General features: G+C 61.2%; 10 protein-coding genes across 13 annotated transcripts; 4 read left to right on the top strand and 6 right to left on the bottom strand.

Moving 5' to 3' along the window:
* Nucleotides 1-78: 78 nt before the first annotated feature.
* bet1 (Protein transport protein bet1) lies at nucleotides 79-936 on the top strand. Its single transcript, XM_062771976.1, has 4 exons — nucleotides 79-161; nucleotides 198-549; nucleotides 603-659; nucleotides 695-936. The coding sequence occupies exons 1-4, from the start codon at nucleotides 154-156 to the stop codon at nucleotides 848-850; spliced, it is 573 nt and encodes a 190-aa protein (XP_062627960.1). The 5' UTR covers nucleotides 79-153; the 3' UTR covers nucleotides 851-936.
* Nucleotides 937-980: 44 nt separating this feature from the next.
* Nucleotides 981-2,245, bottom strand: smndc1 (Survival of motor neuron-related-splicing factor 30). Its single transcript, XM_062771975.1, has 3 exons — nucleotides 1,889-2,245; nucleotides 1,478-1,839; nucleotides 981-1,424 (listed from the first exon to the last, which is right to left on the bottom strand). The coding sequence occupies exons 1-3, from the start codon at nucleotides 2,176-2,178 to the stop codon at nucleotides 1,336-1,338; spliced, it is 741 nt and encodes a 246-aa protein (XP_062627959.1). The 5' UTR covers nucleotides 2,179-2,245; the 3' UTR covers nucleotides 981-1,335.
* Nucleotides 2,246-2,670: 425 nt separating this feature from the next.
* LOC62_04G005438 (uncharacterized protein) lies at nucleotides 2,671-3,905 on the top strand (the record flags this gene model as incomplete). Its single annotated transcript, XM_062771974.1, has 3 exons — nucleotides 2,671-2,814; nucleotides 2,854-3,212; nucleotides 3,270-3,905. Exons 1-3 carry the CDS (start codon nucleotides 2,754-2,756, stop codon nucleotides 3,903-3,905), a joined length of 1,056 nt encoding a protein of 351 aa, XP_062627958.1. The 5' UTR covers nucleotides 2,671-2,753.
* A 419-nt stretch (nucleotides 3,906-4,324) lies between these two features.
* Nucleotides 4,325-6,502, top strand: LOC62_04G005437 (uncharacterized protein; the record flags this gene model as incomplete). Its single annotated transcript, XM_062771973.1, has 2 exons — nucleotides 4,325-5,069; nucleotides 5,502-6,502. The coding sequence occupies 2 exons, from the start codon at nucleotides 4,325-4,327 to the stop codon at nucleotides 6,500-6,502; spliced, it is 1,746 nt and encodes a 581-aa protein (XP_062627957.1).
* A 1,018-nt stretch (nucleotides 6,503-7,520) lies between these two features.
* tom70 (Mitochondrial import receptor subunit tom70) lies at nucleotides 7,521-9,934 on the bottom strand. Its single transcript, XM_062771972.1, has 5 exons — nucleotides 9,491-9,934; nucleotides 9,243-9,434; nucleotides 9,016-9,162; nucleotides 8,146-8,977; nucleotides 7,521-8,051 (listed from the first exon to the last, which is right to left on the bottom strand). The coding sequence occupies exons 1-5, from the start codon at nucleotides 9,834-9,836 to the stop codon at nucleotides 7,718-7,720; spliced, it is 1,851 nt and encodes a 616-aa protein (XP_062627956.1). The 5' UTR covers nucleotides 9,837-9,934; the 3' UTR covers nucleotides 7,521-7,717.
* A 378-nt stretch (nucleotides 9,935-10,312) lies between these two features.
* Nucleotides 10,313-12,364, bottom strand: LOC62_04G005435 (uncharacterized protein; the record flags this gene model as incomplete). Its single annotated transcript, XM_062771971.1, has 4 exons — nucleotides 10,313-11,536; nucleotides 11,580-11,752; nucleotides 11,789-11,917; nucleotides 11,950-12,364. 4 exons carry the CDS (start codon nucleotides 12,362-12,364, stop codon nucleotides 10,313-10,315), a joined length of 1,941 nt encoding a protein of 646 aa, XP_062627955.1.
* Nucleotides 12,365-12,854: 490 nt separating this feature from the next.
* ste20_3 (Target of rapamycin complex 2 subunit ste20) lies at nucleotides 12,855-17,852 on the bottom strand. 4 transcript variants are annotated; one of them, XM_062771968.1, is made up of 16 exons: nucleotides 17,676-17,852; nucleotides 17,565-17,633; nucleotides 16,769-17,526; nucleotides 16,049-16,724; nucleotides 15,779-16,003; nucleotides 15,614-15,742; nucleotides 15,312-15,578; nucleotides 15,087-15,266; nucleotides 14,801-15,048; nucleotides 14,657-14,761; nucleotides 14,570-14,621; nucleotides 14,293-14,531; nucleotides 13,904-14,252; nucleotides 13,754-13,860; nucleotides 13,416-13,703; nucleotides 12,855-13,381 (listed from the first exon to the last, which is right to left on the bottom strand). In XM_062771968.1, the coding sequence occupies exons 1-16, from the start codon at nucleotides 17,796-17,798 to the stop codon at nucleotides 12,862-12,864; spliced, it is 4,335 nt and encodes a 1,444-aa protein (XP_062627952.1). In that variant the 5' UTR covers nucleotides 17,799-17,852; the 3' UTR covers nucleotides 12,855-12,861. The 4 variants fall into 4 exon arrangements, with proteins under 4 accessions (XP_062627952.1, XP_062627953.1, XP_062627954.1 ...); XM_062771969.1 differs by having other exon boundaries at nucleotides 15,614-16,003; nucleotides 16,049-16,252; nucleotides 16,289-16,724; XM_062771967.1 differs by having other exon boundaries at nucleotides 15,614-16,003; nucleotides 16,769-17,375; nucleotides 17,409-17,526.
* Nucleotides 17,853-18,077: 225 nt separating this feature from the next.
* On the bottom strand, nucleotides 18,078-20,578 carry dbp6 (ATP-dependent RNA helicase dbp6). The gene is made up of 5 exons (XM_062771966.1): nucleotides 20,384-20,578; nucleotides 19,316-20,350; nucleotides 19,098-19,277; nucleotides 18,866-19,060; nucleotides 18,078-18,827 (listed from the first exon to the last, which is right to left on the bottom strand). Exons 1-5 carry the CDS (start codon nucleotides 20,558-20,560, stop codon nucleotides 18,093-18,095), a joined length of 2,322 nt encoding a protein of 773 aa, XP_062627950.1. The 5' UTR covers nucleotides 20,561-20,578; the 3' UTR covers nucleotides 18,078-18,092.
* Nucleotides 20,579-20,745: 167 nt separating this feature from the next.
* THYN1 (Thymocyte nuclear protein 1) lies at nucleotides 20,746-21,951 on the top strand. Its single transcript, XM_062771965.1, has 9 exons — nucleotides 20,746-20,826; nucleotides 20,866-20,894; nucleotides 20,944-20,960; nucleotides 20,998-21,056; nucleotides 21,095-21,128; nucleotides 21,169-21,213; nucleotides 21,309-21,324; nucleotides 21,363-21,577; nucleotides 21,618-21,951. Exons 1-9 carry the CDS (start codon nucleotides 20,767-20,769, stop codon nucleotides 21,917-21,919), a joined length of 777 nt encoding a protein of 258 aa, XP_062627949.1. The 5' UTR covers nucleotides 20,746-20,766; the 3' UTR covers nucleotides 21,920-21,951.
* On the bottom strand, nucleotides 21,928-23,200 carry LOC62_04G005431 (uncharacterized protein). The gene is made up of 5 exons (XM_062771964.1): nucleotides 23,122-23,200; nucleotides 22,571-22,988; nucleotides 22,326-22,526; nucleotides 22,203-22,287; nucleotides 21,928-22,157 (listed from the first exon to the last, which is right to left on the bottom strand). Exons 1-5 carry the CDS (start codon nucleotides 23,149-23,151, stop codon nucleotides 22,085-22,087), a joined length of 807 nt encoding a protein of 268 aa, XP_062627948.1. The 5' UTR covers nucleotides 23,152-23,200; the 3' UTR covers nucleotides 21,928-22,084.
* Nucleotides 23,201-24,100: the final 900 nt, after the last annotated feature.

Below are 24,100 nucleotides of genomic sequence, written 5' to 3'. Positions count from 1 at the left end.
GCAAATTTACTACTGCTCCTGCGAGCGATCCCACATGACACCCACTGGGAGTCCGTCATGAGATGGACAACACCACGACAACCACCACATCGCAATCGTTGCGCTGTCTGCTGCAACCACACTCTTCACTCTTCCACACCGCAGCAAGCAACAATGAGCGGGTACGTCAAGCTCCACGATACCGCCGCTGACGCCAGACTGAGCCGAGTCAACCGCCGCCTCGACGCCGACAGACCAACAGGCACGCCGAGCCCCGTGCTCCTCCCTCCGAGCGGGCGCGGCTCCCCAGCTGGGCCCGGCGCGGGCTTTGCCCCGGCGCAGCCGTACGGCGGGGGTCCAGGATCCGGCTTCGCCGCCCCGCAGGGCCGCAGCAGCCCGTTCCCGCGCCCCGGCTCAAGCGCGAGCGCGTACTCCGAGTCGCCGTTCGGCGGGGGCATGTCCTCGGGCGGTGCCGGCGGCGCGGGGTACACGCGCACGGCGTACGAGCTCGAGCAGCACAACGACGACCGGCTAGGCGGGCTGCTTGGCAAGGTGGACATTTTGAAGAATGTAAGTTTGTTGCTGGGGCAGGTGGCGCGCGCGCGCGGTGCTGACGTCCACAGCTCACTGTCGGCATTGGCAAGGAGGTGCGCGATGGCAACCTCGAGCTTGCGGGCATGGTGGGTGAGACGACGTGGCACATTGCTGACCCAAGAACGACACGTTTGGATCCACGGGCAACCTCCTCAGCGGGACGTGGAAGCGCATGACCAAGATGGCCAAGCGACAGGGCTCAAACTGGTGCTGGTTCATGGGCTTCCTCCTCATCGTCCTCTGGATCTTTATCATTGTCTGGTTCTTGAGGCGGTAGCAAGGCTGCACACACGCCTCACATTCTCACCGCCACTACCCCTCACCGTACCTCTGTACACTACATGCATACCTAATCATCGTGTGAGTGGTGACTCGTCAGCGCAGCGGAGCATCACACGCCCCAACCACAGCAGCACACCATACATGGGCTGTCTATTCTATATGTAGGAGAACCACGATCATACCAGACCCACGAGACATACCTTTGCAGACACGGTCGACACCGTCGACGTCTGGCAGACAGTGACTCAGCGCGCATAATACAGAGGGAGGGGAGGGGGAGGGAAGGGAAGGGGCAGGGGACATGGAGGCATGGTTCGTACGAGTAGAGTTGTTTTTACATTGGTTGGAGCGGGACACGAGCCACTGTCGCCCGTGCCGCCGCGTTTCGGGGACCCGACGCGCTCGGGCAGTACTGTGAGGGTGAACGAATGAACGACGGGGGACACGTCCGGGCTTTCTTTGCCTGTCGCGGCGTGGAGCCTAGTGGAGGTTGCCGCGCTCAAACTTGTGCTTGCCCATACGCTCGTAGTCGGTCATGGGCTTGCCAGAGTTGTAGACGCCTACTCTGCCTGCGGGAGGGTGTTAGCACTGCAGCACACGGCCAAAAGCAATCCCAACTCACCCGTCGCGCTCTCGCTTGTCCGGAACACGCTCTTGCCCTCGAGGCCAGCAATGTAGATGCCCTTCTTCTGGGCCTTCTTTCCAAACTTCTCCCAGGCGTTCTGCTTGCCGCGCGCCTCCTCCGACTTGGCCTTCTGGCTCTCCATCCACTTTTCTCCCTTCTTCTTCTTCTTCTCCTTCTCGCGCTCGCTCAGGTCCTCGTGCTGACGCTTGCGCTCCACAGGCTGGGGTATAGGCGCTGATGGGTCGTGTGGGCGGAGAGACGAGAGGGGGACATTTGTCGACGACGAGTAGCCCTTGAACGTGATCGTGTACAGCGGCGAGTCTTTTGAGCCGACAACAGCGTTAATGCGCGCGGGGTACCTGGGAGAGTCAGCTCAAGCCCACACCCTAGACCAGCATCATCACTCACCACTTGCCGTCCTTGGCGTACTTGGCCATGCAGTCCATGCCGGCCTTGTACTCGCCCAGCTCCTGCCAGTTCAGGTTGCTCGCCCCACCTCCAGACTCCTTGTCCTTGGCCTTGGACTTGGACTTGCTCGACTCGCCCTTGGGCGCACTGGCAGATGCCGCGAGCTCGGTGAGGCTGATGAGCTCGTCAAACTCCTTCTTGAGGGTGAGCAGGTCCTCGTTGTCTGGGTCGCTCTCGAGCTGGATGTTGACGAGGGCGAGCTGGTCGCGGAAGGTCTGGATGTCGTCCATGCTGGGTCGAGTGAGTCGAGGTGTGAGGGGGCAGAAGCAGATGCGAGGTTGTTGTGACTGAAGCAATGCACAATGAAAGTGTCGAGGAGTTGAGTATTGTTGGGTGGCAAAGGGAGTGTCAGCTGCGACTGATTGATTCCGGAGAATCGAGGAAAAACAGCCATGTGGCAACACGTGGCAATCAGGCAGGTCGAGTGGCAAAACGCAACCCAGGAGGTGATCAAAGACATCCATCGCGACCTTAGACCGGTCCTTATTGCAAGGAGGGCACTTGAACGTCTGGCCAACAGGAAAGAAAGGATAGTACTGGTGCACTGTTCCTCGGTTCCCGTCCCACGAGTCACACCCTGGGAGACTTTAGTTGTTCTGGCCCAGATTTGCTGCTCATAACCAAGGTCGCCCAGGCACGCTGCACCTTCAAGTGTTGCCACCCATGACGTCCGCCGTATACATCTCACGACGGCACCCTGTATTTCTTTCATTCCCCCATACCCTCTGCCCCGTCTGTTCTGGTACAGTACATCACTGTAACAACCTGCGCCTACAGATCAGCCCCCTCCTCCCTTCGCGTGGCCATGTCGGTGCCGACCGGTTCGTCAACCGCATCGTGGCTTGGTCCGAACCACATGCAACATGGTGAGTTTGCCACCCAAGGAAACGGAGCTGACACTACAGTAGGCGAGTACACCTTCACACTCTACCGTCCGAGGCTGAAATCGACGTTGGTTGAGCCAGAAATGGCCTACTACCAGCTCGTCGAAGCTTGCGATGCCGTAGCTGCAAGCTTCGACGACGTGCGGGTTTCTGAAGACGACGACACTACTGCCATTACAATCAAAGTTTTCCCGGTCAATTCCGGCGCCGAGGCGTTCCAAGCGACCATGCAGGTCATCAACTCGTCGCAAGTCACGGAACTTGGCATCGACTATACCTGCCGCCCTCAGAGCATCGATCTTCCCCTGGGCGCCATCCTTCACCGCCTTGACTTGCCGTTCCTCCGACGCCTCCGAATACCTTGGCCATATGAGCGGTTCGTGAGTGGGAAGTACGCAAGGGCTTTCGCGCCATTCCTCACAAGTCCACGGTCACAGTTCCTCCGCGAGATCGTGCTCGACTCCGCCGCAAGCTTCTTTACCCTCTGGTATCATATGGTTGAGATTCACGCTCTCATCGAATTGAACGAGGGGATCAGCTCGCTGTGCCTACGTGGACGCTCAAAGGGCTGTCAGACCCGCTGCGTGTGCTGGAGCCACATACATGTGCTGCAGCAGCATCGCCTGTACCCTTCCATCCGTGATCTCCTAGCTTCGCGCCGGCAGCGCGAACGATCGATTCAAGCGAAAGCACTCGGTATCCTGGCAGTAGGATACTTGAGCCACCCTGGCACCATATCCTCTTCAAGACCTACCCTCGCGGACCTTCCCCTCGAGGTGGTGGAGCTCGTCGTCGACTACGCATGCGCTGAGGACTTCAACCACGCCCAGACGAAGCGCCTCAAGGAGCTCGCTTTCGACCCGTCACACTTGGCTACCAGGGCGAAATCGTTGAAAGACCTTGAAGGGGATGCGTTTTCCGACGCGCTCGAGGAGTGGATGAGCGCCGAGGGATTAGTGTACAACCCCTGTGTGCCCGGCGAGCGTGGGGTCCCAGCCGGCCCATCAACTGGGGAGAAGGGCGTCTCACTAGAGGCTCACGGCGGTATCGGCCCTCAGTCCATGTCAATGTAAGTTTCCGAAGTGCAGCCCCAACGCCAGAATATACGTTGTTGCTGAAATGCATATCTAGCTGCAGTCCTCGCAGCGCGGCTTGGTCTTACGCGCCGAGGACTGACTCTTGTCGTTCCGCTTATCGTCGAGCCCCAAGGCCCAGGGGTACGGATTCAAACCCTCCCCAGCCCCAGCACGGCGGGGACACAATGTCTAGGTTCAGCGTCGCGCTCGAGGAATGGCTAGTGACGGAGAGATTTGGTCTTGTGGGTTGAAGGACCAACCAACCTCGACGAATCAAGGTGGGAGGACCACATGACACCTGCGACCAAAGGCGATGCCTCGGGTCAAGGCACGGTCTGGCGAGCAACATATATACCCAGCAGCCACAGCAGTGCCCACTTCCATCGCCCACTCGGTCTCAGTCGGCCCCGAATCCCATGCGCGAAACGTACACGTACACGTTCACCGTCCGCACCCGCGCCGCCGGCCTGGGGAAGCACGGCACAATCACTCGCGCGGCGCGGCGGCGCCTCGCCCACTTCGGCTGTATCGCAGTCAAGGGGGACACGATCACGATCAACGTGGCCCCGCAGAGGTCGGGCGAGTATACCGCGCTCCAGGTGATTGACGACGTCATCAGCGATATGGAGTCGACCGAGTTCGCCGTGCACATTTCCGTCTCGTCGCCCGACGCCCATAGCTCCCAGAGATGGCTCCCGGCCTACCACCCGCGCCCATCCGCGCACCTGCGCCGGCTGTGCTTGCCCCGCCTCGTACCGCTTCGATACCAAGCGCAAGCCCCGCGGGAGTTCGGCGCCCTGCAGCGCATCACCACCACCCGGTCCGCGCCGCCCTACGAGGACATCGAATCGGCCGATGCGCTGTGCCGCCACCTCGCGGGCGTCGCGCGTATCTGCTTCGGTGGCGACTGCAGCACCTCGCGGCGGTGTACCTGCTGGGACGCGCGCAACATGCCAAAATACAACAAGCCCGGCGCCAATCGCACCAAGCTGAAAGAGTATCGGGAAAAGTTCAAGGCTATCCGCGACGTTCTGGCCGCACGAGAGCGAGAACTCAGGGCGGGGGAACGCGCCGCGCTCAACGTCCTGCATATCGCTGAAGGCGCGCGCACCCTCCCGCAGGAGGTGCTAGACATGATCTTTGGATTCCTCGGCCTCGGTCGTGTGCAGGTCGCACGCGCGACAGAGCTGGCTAGTGGCGAGGCCACACTCGCGCGCCGCGCGGAGGCGATGGCACATCTCGACGGCGACGAATTCGGGCTCGCGCTCGAGAGGTGGCTTGGGGACGAACTGGGTGCTGGGCCTCTGAAGGTCGCAGAGACACTGGGGTGTGAGAAGGACACAGGGTGAATGATATAGACATGGGGCTGCAGCCATGCATGTTAGTGCTGAGGGTGAGTGCCGGCTTATTTCCAGGCCGCTTTGATGGGGCAGTGAGTGCCCATGTGGTGCCAACATGCCGGGAGACTCAAATGACGTCAAGCCAGGCATGATGATCACCACAAATAACCCATCTCGTCTCGTCTCGTCTCTGTCTTGTCTCGCTCACCCCACACACCACGTACACCCACCATGCGCGTCTTCTCCGTCCCAGAAGGCGTCTACACGCTCAGCTTCAGCACGCGAAATGCGAGCCTCATCGGCCCAGCGCGCGGGGAGTGCATGAACAAGCCTGTGCGGCGCGTGGCCAAGCCGTTCGCGTGCATGAAGGCGCGCTGCGTACGCCCGGGCACGAGCGCAAGCTTGACCATCGCCATCCCGCCACGGGCAAGTAGGCAGGGAGACGAGGAGGACGCGTTCCGCGCCGCGGTGGACATGCTCAACGCGCTCGAGATCGTCGAGCTCGAGTTCGACATCGCCCTGGCCGTAGAGGACGAGTACGGAGCGTCCGTGGCGGGCGTTGTCGTCGGCCCGCTCGTCGCGCCAGCGCTGCGGCGGCTCCGCGTGCCGTACCCCGGCGCATTATGGGCGCTTGACCGCGCCGCGTTTCCAGCGCTGCAGCGGGTCGAGGCGGCCCGCAGTAGCGGGGTACAGCACGCGATCGACTGCGCGGAGAAGTGCCTCTCGCTCCCGACGATCACGACAGCGTGCCTTGCGCAGTGCGGCAACGCGCCATGTACCTGCTGGGACGACGTCGACGCGGCCGAGATCGCCTGCAAGCCGGGCACGGCGCGCCGCCTGCGCGCGCAGTATCGCAACAAGGCGGCGCGTATCAGCCGGACGCTGGCGGCGCGCAGGCAGGCAGCCAAGGAAGCGCAGGTCACGGCTCTGGCGGTGATGTACCTCGCCGACGATACGCACCTGCCTCGCGAAGTGTGGGATATGGTCTGGGCACATGCTGGGCTCAGCGAGCAGCAAGTGGCCCGCGCGACCGAGCTCGGACGGGGCGACGCGACGCTCGCACGCCGCGCGGCGGCCATGGCCCGGCTTGAGGGCGAGGCGTTTCGGACTGCGATGAGTGAGTGGCTGGTCGACGAGGGGTTTGGGCCGGCCCCAGCGGCTGAGGAAGGGCTTGGCGCGGAACATGAGGACGACGAGGACGAGGACGAGGAAGAGGGAGAGGACGAGAAGGACGGCGACGAGGACGAGAAGTAGCGTGGCGTATGTGTACATGTATCCATTTGGGCCTATTCCAGACACTTGTAATGCCGCCCCATTAGGATTCCATGATTCCACCTCGATTTCTAATCCTTAACTATGTTGGGCCCCTAATGCGGCACCCTGGACACACAAGCCGATGGCGTTGGCGGCCTGCGCCCCAGCGACGACACACACTCCATGCACTCCACCACCCACGAACGCGCATCTCCACGTCTGCACGCAACTCTTCTATCACTTCTACTCTCTCTCTCTCTCTCAACCACCAACATCATTCACCAACAACCTCATGCTGCACTGTTATCCAACACAAGACTCACTCACCTCCTGCCACCCACCGCCAGCTAACCTCCACCAGCGCACGTGACCCTCCACCGGATAAACGGCGACAAATCCCTCGAAAAATAATCCCCTCTCCCTCGCTCCTCCTCCTGCTCGCCCACCCCTCGCACCCCTCCCCCCTCGCGCAGGCTATATAACCCGCCTCTCTCCCATCTTCTGCTCCCCATCAATGTGCGGCATCCCACGCGTTCACTTTTCCCGTGTTGCTCTTCGGCTGCCCCTAGCTGGCATCCTACGCCGAGTCGAGCGTCAGCGCGGATCTGGGTAGAGATACGGCCGTCTTAGTCCCCAACGCGCGTGCCAAGTTGTCACGGCGGCCCTCGCAAGGGGTCGGCGTGGCCGTGGTCGTGTGTGGGGCGGTGGGCCTTACATTTGTAGCTACGATGGACTTGTTTCTGTGCTGTGCGCGTCGTTGCAAGCCGGGGTTAGTGGTGGACGGCGACGGCGACGGCGACGGTGGTGGTCGGGCGACTTGTTGACTGATTGAAATTTTGGCACCATCACTCAACAAAGCAGCCACGGTGCCGATCAGTGTGTGCCGACGCCCAACCAGCCGATCATCAAACTTTGCTCCGTGCTTCTCGACCATACACACCACCTGAACTTGGCCTTCGCCAGTCCGTCACACTCGCGCACTCGCTGCCCTTCGGGCAGCGAGTGCAGCTCGCGCTCGTACAAGCCATGAGAGGTTGCATGCACATTGTGCGGGCATTAATACGCCATGATAGTCAAAGTCTGCACTACGCCAGTCCCTACTTCCGTGTACTTCTGCCAAAATGTGATGAGACGGGCCTCCGCCGTCGTGAACGCCGCCATCCGCTACTCCTCCTCCTCGTCTCCCTCCGCTGCACCACCAGGGCGCCTGCCACCCTACACACCCTGCGCAATCTGCCCCAAGCGCTCGGCAAACTCGGGGAAGTTCTTGAGGAACGCGGCCTGGGCGCGCGACGCGTGCTCGTACGTGATGGCGTTGATGAGCTCGCCCTCGGTTCTGGCAAGGTTGCCGCTCTTCTCAAACCACTTGATCGCGTCGTCAATCTTGCCCTGCTGGAGCGACAGCTGCGCGAGCGTCGCAACGGCAACGTCGCAGTCGGGGTCGATTTCCAATGCCTCCTTGCAGAGCGACTCGGCGGCCTGGATGTCCTGCTTCCACTGGAACAGGGCGAGCGCCTTGTTGACGTAGGAGAGGACGTTGCGGGGTTTGCTGTGCCCGTCAGTTACTCTACTCGCACTTATGGCCGGCGGCGTAATCTCGCCCCCGCTGGCTTGCAGCGCTTCGCGCCGCTCGCAGCACTCACCGGTCCTGGTCCAGCTCGATCGAGCGCTCAAACCTCTCCACCGACTCCTGGAACTTCTGCTGGTCGAGCAGGATCTCGCCGTAGTAGTTGGATGGCTCGCCGCGGGTGGGGAACTGGCGGAGAATGCGGCGGAACGCAGCCATCGACTTGGCGACCTCGCCCTGCTTGTACTGGGCGACGGCGGCCTGAACGTGCGTGAAGATGAACGTGTCGTCGAGCTCGATCGACTTGTTGTAGTCGGCGATAGCCTTGTCGTGCTCGCCCATGATGAAGAAGACCTGGCCACGGTGGTAGTAGATGTCGGGGTCGGCAGCGTTGTGGCTGATGGCCGTCTCAAAGTCGGCAAACGCGTTGGTAGCATCGCCGAGCTCCATGTGCACGCTGGCAATCTTGACCCACGACTGGACAAAGTCGGGGACGAGGTCGAGCGACTTCTCGAGGTCGGCCTTGGCGCCGAGCGAGTCGCCAATGAGGAACTTGAACGTTCCGCGCAGGTTGTAGGCCTCGGCCTCGCCCTGCTTGGTCGAGATGCCCTGCTCGATAGCCTCGTTGACAAGCGACACGGTGTGCACGTAGTCGGCGGCCTCGAGGGCGTCAAACGCAAGCGACAGCGTGTTGTCGCCGTCGGTGGGCTTCTCGGGGACGACGGGCTTGGCGTGAGGGCGGAACGCGGCGAGGTACGACGAGATGAAGGTGGGCGAGGGGAGCTTGGTCTCACGCGAGGCGAGAATGTCCTTTGCCCGGCGGGCGGCGAGCTTCTTGAGACACCTCTCGACGGCGGCAGCGGCAGCCTCGTCCTGGAAGCGCTCGATGATGGTGCAGGCAGTGAAGTCTGGACGTCAGCGGGTGCTCTGCAAGCTTCGTACCCACCCCGGACGGCCTCCTCGTCACGGTCGAGACGCTCAAGGGCAGTTGCTCTCCTCTTCAGCGCCTTGATGTAGGTGCGGTCAAGCTTGAGGGCCTCGTCGCAGTCCTTGACACAGAGCTCGTACTCAGGGGGCGAGTAGTTTGTGTAGCCTGATACGTCAGCAACGGTGGCTTATCGGTGGGCTGGCGCTGGCTGGCTGTGGCCAACGCTCCGCCCGCAGCACACTCACAAGCAGCACGGTTGGAGTAGAACACGGCGTCCTTCTTGACCGACACGTCAATAGCCTTGGAGTAGCACTCGACGGCCTTCTTGAACTCCTTCTTGCTGTACAGCTTGTTACCCCGGTCCTTGAGGGTCGCGCCGAGGGCGTTGCGCTCGGCGTCTGAGAGGGCCGCGAGGCCTTCCTCGTCCTTGGGCACGCCTGGGGTGCCGTGTCAGCGCCGATCGCCGCGTGCCGGCGTGTAACCTTCCACTCACCCTCGAGGTAGTCGTCGACGGCGACAGCCTTCTCGTCGGCCTTCTTCTCTGGCGGCGTGATCTCCTCGAGCAGGGGCCCGGTCGTGCCCTCGCCCTTGAGGAACTTGTCCTTTTTCGTCTTCTTCTTCTTCTTGTTCTTGCTGCTGCTGCTCCCGGTGGAAGGGGGCGCGGCGGCACCGTCACCGCCCTTGGCCTCGCCGCTGCGCGAGTACAGGTAGTAGCCTGCGCCTGCGGCCGCGGCGACGCCGGCACCGATGAGGATGAGCTTTTGGTTTTCCTCGACCCAGCGGGTTGCGCGGTCAACGAGCGACGAGGGGGGAGCCTCGACGGGTGGGACGGGGGCCATGGTGAGCAAATGTGTTGGACAGAGTAGTCTTTGTGGAGACTGTTTTGTCGGCGACGACGAGTTGATGCGCGTCTGTCGGCGGTGTTGTGGAAGCAAGCAAGACTGACTTTGCGCACTCTGCTCCTCGATGGAACACTGACGACCACTGCCGAGCCGGAGTCGCCAGCTCCGCCAGGCGAGCCGTCAAGATTTTGCTTCCGTCCAGGTGGAAATCATCGGGTTAAAACGTCATCCGAGCCACTGCGCGTGCCCAGGTGGGTGGCGCTTGAACGGTAACACCGGCATCCTTTTGGCGCGCTGGCTGACGACTCACATTCGGCATGATGCATATACAGCTTGCCCGTTGACTTCTTGGCTCTCATATGGCACAGCTATGGCACACGGCATCGGCACGGCGTGTACTCGTACCAGATGCTCCTACGCACAAACCTACACACAACTCCTCTATACACAACGCCCCAGTCGCGTCGTCTCGATTAGAAGATGCCAATCTGGGCGTCCATCGCGGCCTCGTCCAGGTCTTCCTCGTCGGGCGAGGCCAGTCTCGCGAAATGAGGTCTGGCCGGAGGCAGGTTGCTGCCGCTGGCATTGGCCACTGCCAGGTTGGGAACCGCAGGCGACGAGCGCGGCATGGGCAACGGCACGCGGCTGGACGTGGGCGCGGCAGGCGACGACAGGCGCCGAACGACACTCCTCGTGACATGAACGGGAACGTCGACGTCCAGAGGGATGACATTGTTGTCGTTAACCGAGGCAAGTGGCGAGTTGTCTGGCGTATCGGGCGAGCGGCTCTCGAGACTGTCGTCCGAGTCCAGGACGATAACGGGCTTCTTGGCCCGCGCTGCTGCTGTCGTCGTTGCTGACCTCGCGGGGGCCTTCTTGGCGGTAGTAGCAGCACGGGCAGGGGCCTTCTTTGGAGCGGCAGTGGTCGCCGCCCGCTTCTTTGGAGCTGCCTTCTTCTTCTTGTTCGCTGGGCCCTCAGCCTCATTGGGCACAACAGGGCCGAAGACATCGTCGATCTGCTCGATGGAGTCCAGCTCAGGGGTGAAAGGCTCTGCCTTGGGCTTTCGGACGGGGGCCTTGCGCTTGAGGGTGGTAGTGGTTGCGGGTACGTTGACTGGCGCCGGGTCGAGCGATGAGGCGCCTTCCCCCGACTTTCTGGCCGCGGCGACCACCTCGATGGCATCGATGCCCTTGCGAAGCTCGGCAACGTTTTCCGCTGCCGTCTCCATTGCAGCTGCCTGTGCGGTCACCACATCATTGAGCTTCCGCATGGTTCCATGGACGTCGGCCAAGCCCGCAACCTTCAAGTACGACAAATCGTCATGCACGACCTTCATGATCGCGGCAAGTTCAGCGATGGCCGGGGAGGGAGGCGTGGCGAGAGAGGCTGGCGTTGGCGGCTGTGGCTGGGAGAGCCAGTTGAGGGTCGCTGAGGAGGCCGTCGGTGCGATCCTGTTCTGTCTTCCTTGCAGTGCATCCTCCGATGCGCGTCTGGCCTGGGTAGCAGGAGGCGTGAGAGACGCCTCGTGTTCGCGTAAGCCGTCGGCCACCTTGGTCTTGAGGAGCGAGACGGCGTCGGCAAAGGTCGTGACGGCGATAATGGCCTGCGGGAGATCCTTGATATTATGAAGCGCGTCCTTGAGCTCATCCATCGGCTTGAGTCTGTCGATAAGAACTTCTAGGAGGCGGGCGGTGGTCTGAGGTTGTTAGCTTGTGTCGCGTCTGGGGAGGCAAGCTTACTCCTTCTCCGTCACCGCTGCTCGATCCTCCGCTGGGGCTGCTGAGGTTGCTAACGGCAGTCTTGACCTTCTCTAATTCGGCTGCAATCCCAGACGTTGTCTTGACGAGCGGCTGGACGGCATTCTGGACGGCAGTGGTAAGGCTGGACACCACGTCCGCTAAGCTCTGTGCGACTGTGGCGTTAGGTGCGACTCCTTGTGAGCACCTACCAGTCTCCTGTACCTCCTCCCTGACTTCCTCGCGCGTCGGGAGAGCACGTAAGCTCGTCTTCAGGTCGTGTAAGGCATCGCGGTTTGCCTGCATAGACTCGACTAATCCAGCCACCTTGTGCTCGATGCCTGCTGTCAGTGCGGTCCACTTCACCACTCACGATCAACGGTGTCCCTAATGATGCTGCTGGTCTGGTTCTTTTGCGGCACGGTCTGCGACTGCGACGGGGGCGGTGGCTGGTGCTCTTCCATGGTCGAGAATTGAGTATACTGCGACTGCAGCGGCGCCATCGAGGCCGTGTGGGACAAGTTCCGCTGGGGGACGAGCGGGCTCTGCGCGACAACTCGGTGCCCCGTCCCTGTCGCCGTTTGAGGCCGGTACGCGTCGGTGCGTCTCAGCCTCTCAGGCTGGGAGGAAGGGAAGAGGGTCCTCTCGGGCTGGGAGGAAGGAAAGAGGGGCACGTCGTCCTGCTCGTACTCGTCTCCTTGGAAGCGCTGGCTCGCAAAGTGGCGGAGCGCCTGAGGTGGGTTGCTGTCGATGAAGGGGGAAGGTGTTTCCGAGCGCCGGGGTAGCATGCGCTGCTGGGGTGGGTTGCTAGCCGCGGCTGGGGGCAGCATTTGCTTTTGTTGCGGAGCGTTAGTGTTGGTTCTACGCGGTGGGAGGAGGGGTCGTTGGCTCATGGTGATGAGGCAGTGAGAGGTGGTGAGAGGTGTGAGTGGACGGGAGGAGTGAGTTGAAGAGTGGAAGAGAGTGGGATGAAGAGATGATGCGAGGAGGAGAATAAGAGATGGGGAGACGGGGGGAGAGGGAGAGAAATGACGACCGGCGACAGCGCAGCGACATGACTGAGGGAAGGCGAGGAAGACGAGGAAGGCGAGGAAGACACAGGTGGTGGACATGTCGGGTGGAGGCCAGGAGGGAAGGCGGCCCGTGCGTCAAAAGGTAGGCACGTCGTCACACCTGCTGCATTCGACGTTTCGGGGCCGAGTCGTCCATGCTGCTATCAGTGTCACAAGGTGAGTAGTCCACTCTGGCGATCAAGATCATGCCTGCACATACATACAGCTCGCTCTCATAGAGCGTGTGTCTCCTCTGGTTCGTGATGTACTTGCTCCCCATTGACGCGGTTGCTGCCCTCTTCGTGCGGCGGTGCAGCCTGTGGCTCCACTCTGCTTTCCGCCGTGGCCTTTGGTGTGGGCGTATTGCTGCTCGAGCCCGCAATGTCCGAGATGGTGATGCTCCGTGTGCGGCGTTCACGGCTTGGGGGTTCACGGCCCGGCGACGAGCTCGCTCGTGGCCGGCTATCTGCGTCCGTGGGCGAAATGTTATCCACAACGCCGGGGCTGTCGACCATCGGCGTGGCACCTGGTAGCACCTCGGTGGGGATGACGTCTGGGTGGGGCGGGCCTTGGATGTACGACCCTCGCTCTACGTGCGCTAGCCTCGGTAGTGTGTGTGGTCCGATCTCGACGTCGAACAGGTCGAGGATGAACTTCCTCACGGGGGCTTGGAAGTGGTTGGTCGAGATGGCCCGCATTGCTCGGTGGAAGAAGGTTACGGAGTGGAACAAACGGGGGTGGCGGTTGCGGACACTGGTGGGTCAGCAAAAGTCAACCTGTCACCCACCGTTTGAGATTGTTCATGGCTCCTGCTGCAAGCACATAATTGCTCAGCTTGGAGATCATGCCCATCACTTCTCCCTCGAGGCCAGTGAGCACAGGCAGCGGCGGCGTTGTTGGGTCAACACGCCTTGGCTTCCACGGCTCGATGTGTGCGAAGCGCGTCAGGTCGTTTGGCAAGCACAGCCCTGTTGTCTGGCCCATAGGAGTGCGCGTAGCGACCCAACCGTACTCCTCTAAGATCTCGGCTCCCATCTGCGTGGACGAGATGAGGCCAATGACGAAGAAGGACGTTCTGCCGAGTCAGCTCAAGGGTCGTATACACAAGCAGGTGAGATGACTCACCCCTTCAATGTCAGGACTGGTGACTTCTCAGCGATCTCAATGATAACGTCGATTATCTCCTCATCTTCGAGGAAGGCGAGTCCGCCTTCTGTGGACCCGATGTTACCCTGTGGTGTCAGTTGCTGTGACGACGCGAACTCCACAACTCACCAATACCCAGAGGGCACTCTTCACGCTCGTCATGAGCGCCTGGTCCGACGCCTCCATGCCGTGCTGCCGCACAATCTCGGCAAAGGCAGGCACGAGCCCCTTCTCTCTCAAGTACTGGCACCCCTCGGGTGTCTTGCACAGCTCGCCAAAGAAGTGGGTTGGCGCTGTGCCCTCGTACTCCCAGTAGTCGTCGACCGAGTCACGTGCGAACGGCCGGATCGTCTTGGACACAAAGGTCTCGACCTCGATAACGTAGAGAAGGTTTTGATCGGCTAGCCAGTTCTCGAGCTCGTAGTCGACGTAGTTGGCGTGCTGGAGATATCTGAAACCGACGGACGTGGACATGAACCTGGTGGGTTAGCCAGCACACCGATGCAATTCAAACCCACCTCAAATACAAGTTGGCAGCAATGTCACCGAGGTGATCCAACGTCGGTGAGAGATGGACAACCTTTTCGAGGTTGACGGGGTCGGTGCACGCCCCCTCGAGGTACATGACGGCAATCTCGCAGACGTCGAGAGCGGGGTCGTACAGCTGAGTGATGAGGAGCTGGATTGCCCAGTCGGTGAGATCAGGTGACTCGTTCAGCAGGCGACCAAGGTGGTGGGTCGCGAATAGGCGTGTCTCCTGCGAGAGTTAGGAAAGGTTTCCGCGGACCAACTCACCATGTAGCTCGAAGTGAGAGCCTTGGAGAGCACGATTCTCTGGTGTGCGTCACTGGAATCAGCAAAGGTCACACATAGAAGACTCACATGGTGTAGTCGAAGCACTCGATGATGAGCTTGATGATGTCCTCGCGTGACCGCAGCTCGCACAGGTGGTGGAAGCAAGTGAAGAACTTGAATTTCTCCAGCAGTCTGATCGTTAGTGCTCGATTACGACTGAGTAGTACCCACTTAATCCCTGCGGTGTGCTTGCTGAGAGTGCCGATCATCTCAAAATACCCGTACGACAGTGTGTTCTCCAGCCTGTCTCTCGCGAACACGGGTTGGGCGCTCGGCTGGCCAGCATATTGGTCGAGCTCGGTGAGGCAGTCGACCATCTGTCGCAGGAGTTTGTCCTCTGAGAGTGCGCGCTGTCCCTCGGGGTTGACCATCAGAGTGGTCAGCAGCGCGCAGGCCAGGCGGACCCATTTGTGGTTTGGCTGTAGAGTTAGACGGTGGTGAAAAGGTCCCAACTCACTCTCGTTCGCAGGATGCTGCTAAACCGGTTGTTGAACGGATGGAGGAAGGAGAAGAGGCGCCGGATGAACTTGGTCGCCTTCATGACCTCGTCTAAGCGCTTGGGGTTGAGGAGCGGGCCTTGGAGCAGGTCCATGATGACGTCGTAGTTCCACTTGGTATGGTCTCGCGAGAGTAAGACCTGGCGTTGTCAGTGCTATGATCAATGGTACAAGCCTGCACTCACCCCTGACTCGTTGATCATGAGCTGGAACGCCTTGTCGTCCATCTGCAACCCGAGGCGGAGCTTGACCTGCTGTACCTGCCGCTGGCTCCGCTTGAGCGACTCTTGCACCGAGCTGGGAGCCAGTCGGCTCTGCCTGACAACTTCGCCATGTACCCTCTTGCGGTTATTGCGGAACAGGCTGTCGATGGAGGAGAGCGCGGAGAGTGCAGCGTTCCGCTCATCGGGTTTGGAGAACTCTGTGACACCAGAGAACAGGCGGGGTAGTGACTGCTTGTTAGCTGAGGTCTGGCGAAGCAGCTTACCTGGATCTGGGCGGCGTATTGAAGCGGCAGCACTCGATTTGCTAACTGCAGGAGCTCGCCCAGTAGTAATGTCGCTTTGCGGCGCACACTCTGCTCGCACTCTTCGTCCTGGACCAGTGCGACCAGAGCCTGAGAGGTCAGCACCTGAGCGATTGGCCACCTCACCTCGATCAGCCCAGATTCGATGAAGACTGCCAACAGGAACGCGACGTAGTGGTCGCAAAGATTAAGCGGCTGTGGTGGCTCGTCCTCGTCGAGCGTTTCCTGCAGCTGGTTCGACGCGTCGAACGTGCGGTTGTACACTGTTAATCGGCGGCCGTCGAGGAACGCCGAAGTCCATGACGGTGCCTTGATTCGGAAGGCGCTGAAGAAGAGGTCTAGCAGGGCGTTCTGGCTGGTGTCAGCTACGATGCCGTGGCGTTACAGCTGACATACCCTCATCTCAGACATTGGCACATGCAACGAGCTGATGAGCGACTTGACGGCGCGGTAGTTGTCCATGCAGAGATAGAGCATGCCCGACCAAGTACCGAGCAGCATGCCGACGTTGCGGACACAGTGGTCCAGCTCGTCAAGGTGGCGCTGCATGTGCCGCAGGGACACTTTACCATAGTTCTCGGTCAAGCCAACGAGCACAGTCTGGCGGGTCAGCTTCTTCGGAATAACGCAACCCACCTCGACATCAGACCCGGGTATCAGCATCTCGCGTGTCGCAGGCAGGTTGACAAGATAGAGCAGCGAGCCCGTGATCCCCAGCCCAAGTTCCCAAGGCCCGTCCTTGAGCGCATTCAGCACGATGCGGAACGCGTCCGCTCTGAGCAGGCACTCGAGGTCGAGCAGCGCGATCTCTACCAGCGTCTCCATGCAGATGATACGCATCGCGTCGTCCTGGTTCTCGGCTGCGCTGACGATGGCCCGTACCAGGCCTTGTTGGAGGGGTACCCTGTGGCGGAGGAGCACTGCGATCGGGTCCTCGATCACGCTGGCGACGGAAGCGCGGTGGAGGATGCCGATTTCGCGGGGACTGAGCTCGGGCAGAACGACAACGGTGCGGAGGAGGCGGAGGGCCTGCTCGCGCTCGTGAACGGCCTTGGCGTCGCGTGTGAATGTCCTGTTCTGTGAGCTCCTACCAGATCAATCACTGGTGCAGCTCACCGAATAATGATCCACTGCAGCCCGCCGTTGATCATGCGCCCCCAGTTCAGCCGCGTCAGCATGTACCGCAGTAAGCGGTACGCTGCCGCGCGACGGCGGGACGTCGAGTCGTCAGCGAGGAAGAGGAGCACGCTCTGGAGCACGTCCTCGATCTCGACGTGCCGCCGGAGCGCAGGGCTCTGCTTGAACAGGTCGGTGAGGCGCGTCATTGCGTCCCACGGCTCGTCGCCGCGCTCGGCAGTCTTGCCCTTGCCCTCGGTCGCGGCGTGGGCGAGCGCGCGCAGCTGGCGCGCCGTGGCGCGGTACGCATCCTGCTGGATCGCCGTGCTGGCGTCCTCGTCCCCGCTGGGCTTGTACGCAAAGTACCCCTCCTCGGCGCTGGACGCGAGCGCCGACGACGGCGCCTGCGAGCGCTTGCTCGGCGTCCCTGAGCTGAAGAAGTCGGGCGGCGCGCTGCGCTCCGGCGTGAGCGGGGCTCGGGCTAGCGCCGTTCCCGGGCGCGAAGGCCGCCCAGGCCCGAGCAGCATCGAGCTCGACGCCGAGGTCGAGAGCGGCGCGGTCCCGTTCAGGCGCTTCGGCCCCCGCGGAGCCCTCGGCTGTTGTGCACCTTCCGTCAGCTGGCAGAAAGAGCCGAACCCACCTCGCAGCTTCTCGAGCTTGGACTCGAGCAGCTTAATCTTGTCGTTGGACACCTCGAGCTGCGCAGTGATGCGCTCCTTGATCTGTTCCTGACTGTCGCCGGTCCGCTGCTCCATCACCTGGGCGTAAGCGACTAGCGCACAAAGCCACAACTCACGTCGAGCATCTTCTCCGCGCCGTACTGCACTCTCCGTTCAATGGCCAGCTTGGACATTAACGACTCGACCTGGCATATGTCAGCTTGCAGGCCAGAGGCGCAGCTGCCCACCGTCTCGCCCTCGTCGATCGACGAGTCGTCATTCAGCAGCACGCCGTGCCCGCCGGTCGAGACGCTCGTGCCGAGCCGCTCGATGCTCGGCCGCACTGGTGATCCTCCGCCCGGATACGCCATTGTGGCTCGGGCAGTGTTGTATGGGCCCAAGTCGTCGTCGTCGTTGCAAGAATGTCAGTGTTGTTGTCTTGAAGCGATGCGTCGATGGACGGTCAGTTGCAGGGAAATGCGGGGTAGCGACGACGGTGTCATAGCGGCGTCCGGGGAATTACATAAGCAGGAATAGCCATATTGTGGCGATGCTTGCTCGACCCATCGTAAATGCGACGTCGCGTGCTACGCGCCCGGAGTCTATTATGACATGCATGTGATGATGACCTGGGTCCCAACAAGATACACCTCCTAGCCAGCACCCTACTCCCGTCCGTACACCTCGCGCAATCGCTTCATAGCGATGTCGTAACTCTCCTTGTAGCCCTCGAGCTCGTCCTCCTTGACCTTGACCTTCTTGACAGCCGCTTCGTGCCCTGCGCCCTTGAGCATGCCCTTGAAGTGGAGAGCTTCCTGCTTCTCCACAAGCGTCCAGGCAGTGCCCTCGCGCCCTGCACGCGCAGTACGGCCTGCACGGTGGACGTACTTGGTCATGTCGAGCGGGGTGTCGTACGAGATGGCGTGAGCGACCTGAGGCAGGTCCATACCGCGTGCCACCAGGTCCGAACAGACGATAACATCGACCTTGCCGTCGGAGAAGTCCTTGAGAAGGCGCTTGCGCTCCGCTGGAGCCATGTCTCGTGTGTACCCTCGCACTGTGACGCGCTTGTTTCCGCCGATGAACGCGTCCTCGAAGAACTCGAGGAGCTTGACGAGGCGGGTGGCAGCCTCGACCGACTTGGTGAAGACGAGCGCTGGTGTCGCGTTGAACTGGGGAGCGTGGAGCAGGTGGATAAGGTTGAGAGGCTTGAGCGCAGGTGGGAGGATGAGCATGCGTTCTGTAAGCTCTGAAGGCAGCGCGAACGACGAGCCAACAGCCGTGGCACTGAGAGGGTTGGAGGTCGACTGCACAATGTAATACTGTGGTGATGCGAGGTCCAGGGCAGCGACCTTGGCAGGGTCGCGGGTGAGCGTAGCCGAGAACAACAGCTTCTGGCACTGGCGGGTTAGCGTCATCGAGATTTAGCGAAACCCACAGTGCTCTGAACGGCGTCTGAGCCCTCCCAATCGCCGCTCGCCAGTCCCAGTGGCTCAGCCCAGCTCGAAGCAACAGCATCGTGTGTGCTCGTCTTGCTGGCCTCCTTGGCGGTTGGCGGCCGAGCATGGGCGAGGACCTGGGCAAGCCAGTTCTGGAAGCTCTGCGTGAGCAGGCGGTCTGCCTCGTCGATGACCTGGGTGTAAGCTTATGCACGTCATCGACAAACTTACCAGGAAGCGCAAGTGCTGGAGTGTAAAGTTTGGCGTGCTCGCCAGGTGGTCCATCAGCCTTCCAGGCGTGGCGATGAGGATGTCGAGCTTCGAAGACCCGCCGAGGAGCTGCTCGTCGAGCTCGCCAACGAGCTGGGCCTGCTCGTGTGCGAATGAGTGCTGGCCGGTGACGCTTCCAATCTGCCAGAGTTAGCAACCTGGTGTACCGTCAAACTCACCAACAACCCAGTACCCTTCGCCAGTGCCTCCAGTGTCTCGCGCACCTGCATCACGAGGTCCCGCGTAGGCAGCACAATGAGCGCGCGCAGGCGTGGGACCACACGCTGGCGCAGCACCTCGACAATCGGAACGGCATAAGCCAGCGTCTTGCCGCTACCAGTCGGCGCAGAGACGAGGTAGTCGCTCAGCTGGGCGTGAGGCAGGGGCACAAGCGGCAGGCTGAGCAGGTGGGGGAGGATCGCAGCCTGGACAGCGAAGAACTCGTCCACGCCCAGCTCGGCAAGGCGCTTCTGCGTCCGCTCGCTCAGGCCCGCCGTGCCAGACCCCAAAGACGCCGCGAGGTCCGCGACGCCGGCGCGCAGCCCCTGGTCAATGAACACTGCGTCTTCGAGACCAGTCGGCATGCCCTGCCTGCTCAACACGGCCGCGTCGGGCGCCGGCGCCATACGCGGGAGGGGGAATGGCTCCAGCGGGGGAGGTGATGGCGAGCGGGTGAGCCGTGTCGGCAGGTCGGGGATCGCGCCGTCCTCGAGCTCGGGGTGCTCGTAGTCCTCGACTTCGTCGTCGTCGTCTGCCGCGGCGCCGGCCTCGTCATCGTCCTCGTCGTCTGATGCTGCCTGTGCGGTTGATAATGTCGCTGCTGGGGCTGGGGCCAAAGTCGATGCCTCTCCATTGGGCTGTCCTGCCGCCTTGGTCTTCCTCTCGGCGGCGCGCTTCGCTTTGCGCTCCTCTTTCCGCCCGTCACCAATGGCTCGCTTCTCAGCTTTCCGCTTGGCGCGCTCGTCCTCCTCAGCAGCAGCGCCGTCAGCCGCACCGTCGACTGGTGCTGATACTGAAGGCTCAGGCTTGCCGTTCGCCTCCTCCTTCTCGCTCTCCTCCTCGTCATCATCCTCGTCCTCGCTCTCATCGTCGCTCTCGCTCTCCTCCCCGTTCCACTCCTGGTTCTTCGGCGCGGCAGCCTTCTTCGCCGCCTTGAGCTTGCGCTGCCTTCGCGCCTTCTTAGCAAGGTACTGCTTCTTCTTGCCGGATTTGACCTGCCGTCAGCTCGTTTCGCTCTCCATACCCACCTTGGGCTTCTTGGCTGCGGGCTGGGCGGCATCGATCGCAGCTGCACGGTCGGGGTGGAAGCCCGCGCGGTCGGGGTGGATGTACGCGCGGTCGGGGTGGATTGTCGATGGGCCAGCCTCGGCCTCGGCCTCAGCGCCGTCGAATACGACGTGCTTGCGCTTCGTTGGCAGCGACATTGTGCGGGATGGGCGATGTAATGTTGTGCTCTAGTTGCTCTTGTGCAGGTGGACTGGAAATCTTGAGTGGAGGTTTGAGATGGTTGGGGCGACCGTGGGAATATTGAGCCGACCGCGTCCTGGGTTGGCGTCATGAAGTCGGTCGCGTCGCCATCTCGATCTTCCCTTGTCAACATTACTCGTTACTCATCACCACCTGCACCACCATGCCTTGGCTTATGAAGGCTGAGCCCGACACGCGCATTGTGAAGGGAAAAGATGTCAAGGTGAGCTTCAGATTGCACGAGAGACAGCTCACCACCCAGTTCTCTGTCGACGACTTCGAGGAGATGGGGTACGTCAGCTGAGAAGGAAACATCTTGGAGCCAGCTGACAAGAGACAGAGAATCGCCATGGGATGGTGAGATTTCCTGGCTGCATTCATAACTTACGTCCAGGCGTGCGCAGCCACGAGGCCAAGAACATTATGAAGGAGAAGATGAAGCTTGGCGACAAGGTGGGTCATGAATGCTCCCTCTTCTGCTGACCCACCAGGTGCTGTTCTATCACAGCAACTGCAAGGTGCCAGGTATGGGTTATCGCATGACTAGGTAGCTCACCCATCGCAGGTGTCTACGCCTTGGCTGAGATCTCCAAGGAGGGCTATCCAGACTGTACGTGCCACCTTTCTCCTCGCCTTCCTCGGCGTTCTTGCCGTGCTTCCTTCCTTTCCTTATCCTATTGCGCTGTTCCACACTGACTTCTTCAGACACATCCTGGGACCCGTAGGTAGGGGATGTTCACTCCCGTGCTCACCTACCAGCTCCCACCCCTACTTCGATGCCAAGTCGGACCAGTCCAATCCAACATGGTACATGGTCTCTGTGCGCTTCATCGCGCGTCTGCAGCACCCCGTCACGCTCTCCTTCATCAAGTCGCTGGTTGGCAAGGCGGCGCCGCCTGGGCCGATTTCGTACATCGGCGCAGCGGGTCTCAAGGCTATCCAAAGCATGGCGTTGATCAACCGCGGCCGTTTGAGTGGGTCAAAGGGATTGAAGGAAAGTCGCTGACCCGTCAGGTGTCCAGCCTGTCGAGCAAGGCGCGTACGACGCTATCGTTGCCCTTGGTCAGAAGGGCGGCTTTGTGGAGGAGGCCAAGACGCCCAAGAAGAGGGCACCGAAGGAGGACAAGCCCGCGAAGACCGATGCGGTCACGGCTGACGGTGACGAGAAACCGGCGAAGAAGGCCAAGACGGAGCCCAAGCCCAAGGCCGAGTCTAAGCCCAAGGCTGCCAAAGCTGAACCCAAGCCCAAGACCGAACCCAAAGCCGCACCACCTCCTTCCAACGGTACGCGCCGCAGCACGAGATTAGCAAAGTAGACCGCCCATTCGCCTTCACTTCAGTGCATCTTTCATTTCTTCGACTTCGACTTCGCCTTCACTTTGACACTGCCCAGCGACGGATTAAGCGTTAGACTCGGGAAGCCTTGCGTGGGAGCTCGTGACGATTCGTAACAGGATCGGATGGGGAGAGTGGGAGGTAGATTAGGCCTCGCCGGCAATAAGAGGGGCGCGCTCGTCATCGTGGAGGATGTTCGAGCCAGTGCGCCACGACGAGCTAGGCACGTTAGCATGTAGCACGTGAATGTAGCACTCGACGCACTAGAGGGCCTTGAGAATGGCGAAGAGCGAGAGGATGAAGAAGGCAAAGGCCGACCAGCGAATGAAGGGAACCTCCTGGTGGATGACTGCGGTGTTAGGTGGCCGTCCCCAGGGCACAACGTACAGATGGAGAAGAGGGCCCAGGCGATGACCGAGGCACCGGCGGGGTCACCCTGCGCCGTGGCAAAGGCGTAACCCGCAGCCGTCGACTCGAGGAAGACAAAGGCGAGGAAGACAAAGAACTTGGTCCAGAAGCCGGCCTTGGAGATGCTCGAGTCGACGCCGAACGCCTGGAAGAGGGCGATGACGATGAGGACAATGGTCCCTGGGAAATCAGCTCCAGCTCTGTCAATGCAGGACACCACTCACAGCCGTGGTACAGCGAGAAGGGGAGGTGGACGAACAACTCAGTGCCCCAGCCGTCGCGGCGCGAGTGGTCTCGATTGATGATATAGTAGACCTGGCTCACGCTCGCCGCGAGGAGCAAGCTAAACACAAAGGCCGAGAGGTACCATCCGCGGGACCAGAGGAAGAGGAAGATCGAGTTGAGCGTGACGAGGAAGGCAAAGCGGTACGCGATGGCCTCGACAATGATCTGCTCGCCGGGAGTCGTGAACTGGAAGAAGATGAAGCCGAGGAGGAGAAGGTAGATGAGGGTCCAGATCCAGAAGGCGTAGTCGGACGGCGTGACGTACGTCTCCTTGCCGTCGCCGTAGGTGCCGTTCGGGCCGACGACAGTGTAGACGTTGGAGCTGAGGCCGAGCGCGAACGCCGCGATGTTGAGGACCTGGGCGGGGGTGTTAGCGAGTGGCGAGGTGAGGTGGTGGGTGGGAGGGTGGGAATCTGGCCCGCTCGACTCCTCAACGCCGAGGGGCAAGAGTAGGCCAGACCAGAGCACGCCGCCGCCCATCACTACTCACCTTGATGTGGAGGCCGTTCCAGAAACCCATTGTGTCGCGGCAGTGATGGGGTAGTGGGTGGTGCAAGTGGTGGGGGAACTTAGCGTCACGCCTTTAAAGAGGAGCCGGCGGCGGCGGCGGAGCAGGTGCGACGTCGAAATGGCGTGCAAAAGTGACGTCAGGAACACCTCCCAGATCGACAACTGCAACGACGACGCGGCTCCCACTACGGTGAGGGAGGTTTAGTTCCGCCCGCTCGCGGGCACCATGCAGGACAATGTGGCAGCCAAGAACATGCTGCAAGCGATGCTTTGCTTGTTCCAACGGAGAGGATGAGGACAAAGTGTGAGATGAAACAGGGCGTGTGGGAACACGAATGCTACTGGAATCGCATGGCCATTGGGTGCCGAGGCAGGGGGTTGCGTGCTGCCGTTAGCGGCATGCTGGTACCTCCTCCACCACGCGTTATCCGGGCCGAGAACGAGAACGGCGAACAGACGTTGTCGAGAGAAGCCCAGCATGTCGGTAACATATCAGCGACGATCCATGACAAGGATTATGGCTCTGAACATCCGACCCCTCCCCAAACCCCGCTTCAAACGGCGCAGGCCTGAACTGCCGGTGAGGAAGCAAGGCATCCAGGAGCGAACACACTCGACGTGATGGTGACCTTCAGCCGCTGCTTGTGTGCGCGGGCGAGGACTCTAATCGCCATTTCCCCTCTGGTGCAATAGTACTCGCGGATACTGTGAAAGGCAGGTTGCGCGAGGCTGCGGTCGACCCGCACACCAGGCCTCCTCATCACAGGCCTCGACCCAGCAGGTGTTATCACCAGCTCGAGTCACCGGGTGTCCGGGATGTCGGGACTTGCTGGCCCCAACCGGGTGGATCTGTCGCTGTGGCCACGCCATCTCGACCAAGGTCGACCTATCAACCGGCCACGTGTAGACTCAGGCCCGTAGGACTTCTTCGGGCCAAGTTGCAGGCTGGAGTCTGCCAG

This window comes from Vanrija pseudolonga, chromosome 4, assembly GCF_020906515.1.
Source record: "Vanrija pseudolonga chromosome 4, complete sequence".
NCBI classification, from domain to species: domain Eukaryota; kingdom Fungi; phylum Basidiomycota; class Tremellomycetes; order Trichosporonales; family Trichosporonaceae; genus Vanrija; species Vanrija pseudolonga.
The sequence above is the reverse complement of the archived record's forward strand: the minus strand, read 5'-3'. Positions and strand labels throughout refer to the sequence as shown.

Coding starts and splice junctions, on each gene's coding strand:
- bet1 (XM_062771976.1), top strand. Junction 550..602: donor AGGTGGACATTTTGAAGAAT/GTAAGTTTGTTG, acceptor TGACGTCCACAG/CTCACTGTCGGCATTGGCAA. Junction 660..694: donor ACCTCGAGCTTGCGGGCATG/GTGGGTGAGACG, acceptor TGCTGACCCAAG/AACGACACGTTTGGATCCAC.
- smndc1 (XM_062771975.1), bottom strand. CDS start 2,178: ATGGACGACATCCAGACCTTCCGCGACCAGCTCGCCCTCGTCAACATC. Junction 1,840..1,888: donor TACGCCAAGGACGGCAAGTG/GTGAGTGATGAT, acceptor TGACTCTCCCAG/GTACCCCGCGCGCATTAACG. Junction 1,425..1,477: donor GACAAGCGAGAGCGCGACGG/GTGAGTTGGGAT, acceptor ACCCTCCCGCAG/GCAGAGTAGGCGTCTACAAC.
- tom70 (XM_062771972.1), bottom strand. CDS start 9,836: ATGGCCCCCGTCCCACCCGTCGAGGCTCCCCCCTCGTCGCTCGTTGAC. Junction 9,435..9,490: donor CGTCGACGACTACCTCGAGG/GTGAGTGGAAGG, acceptor ACGGCACCCCAG/GCGTGCCCAAGGACGAGGAA. Junction 8,052..8,145: donor ATCGAGCTGGACCAGGACCG/GTGAGTGCTGCG, acceptor TGACGGGCACAG/CAAACCCCGCAACGTCCTCT.
- ste20_3 (XM_062771970.1), bottom strand. CDS start 17,798: ATGGCGTATCCGGGCGGAGGATCACCAGTGCGGCCGAGCATCGAGCGG. Junction 15,579..15,613: donor AATACGCCGCCCAGATCCAG/GTAAGCTGCTTC, acceptor GCTAACAAGCAG/TCACTACCCCGCCTGTTCTC. Junction 15,049..15,086: donor GCAGCATCCTGCGAACGAGA/GTGAGTTGGGAC, acceptor CTAACTCTACAG/CCAAACCACAAATGGGTCCG.
- dbp6 (XM_062771966.1), bottom strand. CDS start 20,560: ATGTCGCTGCCAACGAAGCGCAAGCACGTCGTATTCGACGGCGCTGAG. Junction 20,351..20,383: donor CCGCAGCCAAGAAGCCCAAG/GTGGGTATGGAG, acceptor AGCTGACGGCAG/GTCAAATCCGGCAAGAAGAA. Junction 19,061..19,097: donor TCCAGCACTTGCGCTTCCTG/GTAAGTTTGTCG, acceptor GCTTACACCCAG/GTCATCGACGAGGCAGACCG.
- THYN1 (XM_062771965.1), top strand. CDS start 20,767: ATGCCTTGGCTTATGAAGGCTGAGCCCGACACGCGCATTGTGAAGGGA. Junction 21,129..21,168: donor CAGCAACTGCAAGGTGCCAG/GTATGGGTTATC, acceptor CACCCATCGCAG/GTGTCTACGCCTTGGCTGAG. Junction 21,578..21,617: donor GATCAACCGCGGCCGTTTGA/GTGGGTCAAAGG, acceptor CTGACCCGTCAG/GTGTCCAGCCTGTCGAGCAA.
- LOC62_04G005431 (XM_062771964.1), bottom strand. CDS start 23,151: ATGGGTTTCTGGAACGGCCTCCACATCAAG. Junction 22,989..23,121: donor GGAACGGCCTCCACATCAAG/GTGAGTAGTGAT, acceptor ACCCCCGCCCAG/GTCCTCAACATCGCGGCGTT. Junction 22,288..22,325: donor CTGGGCCCTCTTCTCCATCT/GTACGTTGTGCC, acceptor CTAACACCGCAG/TCATCCACCAGGAGGTTCCC.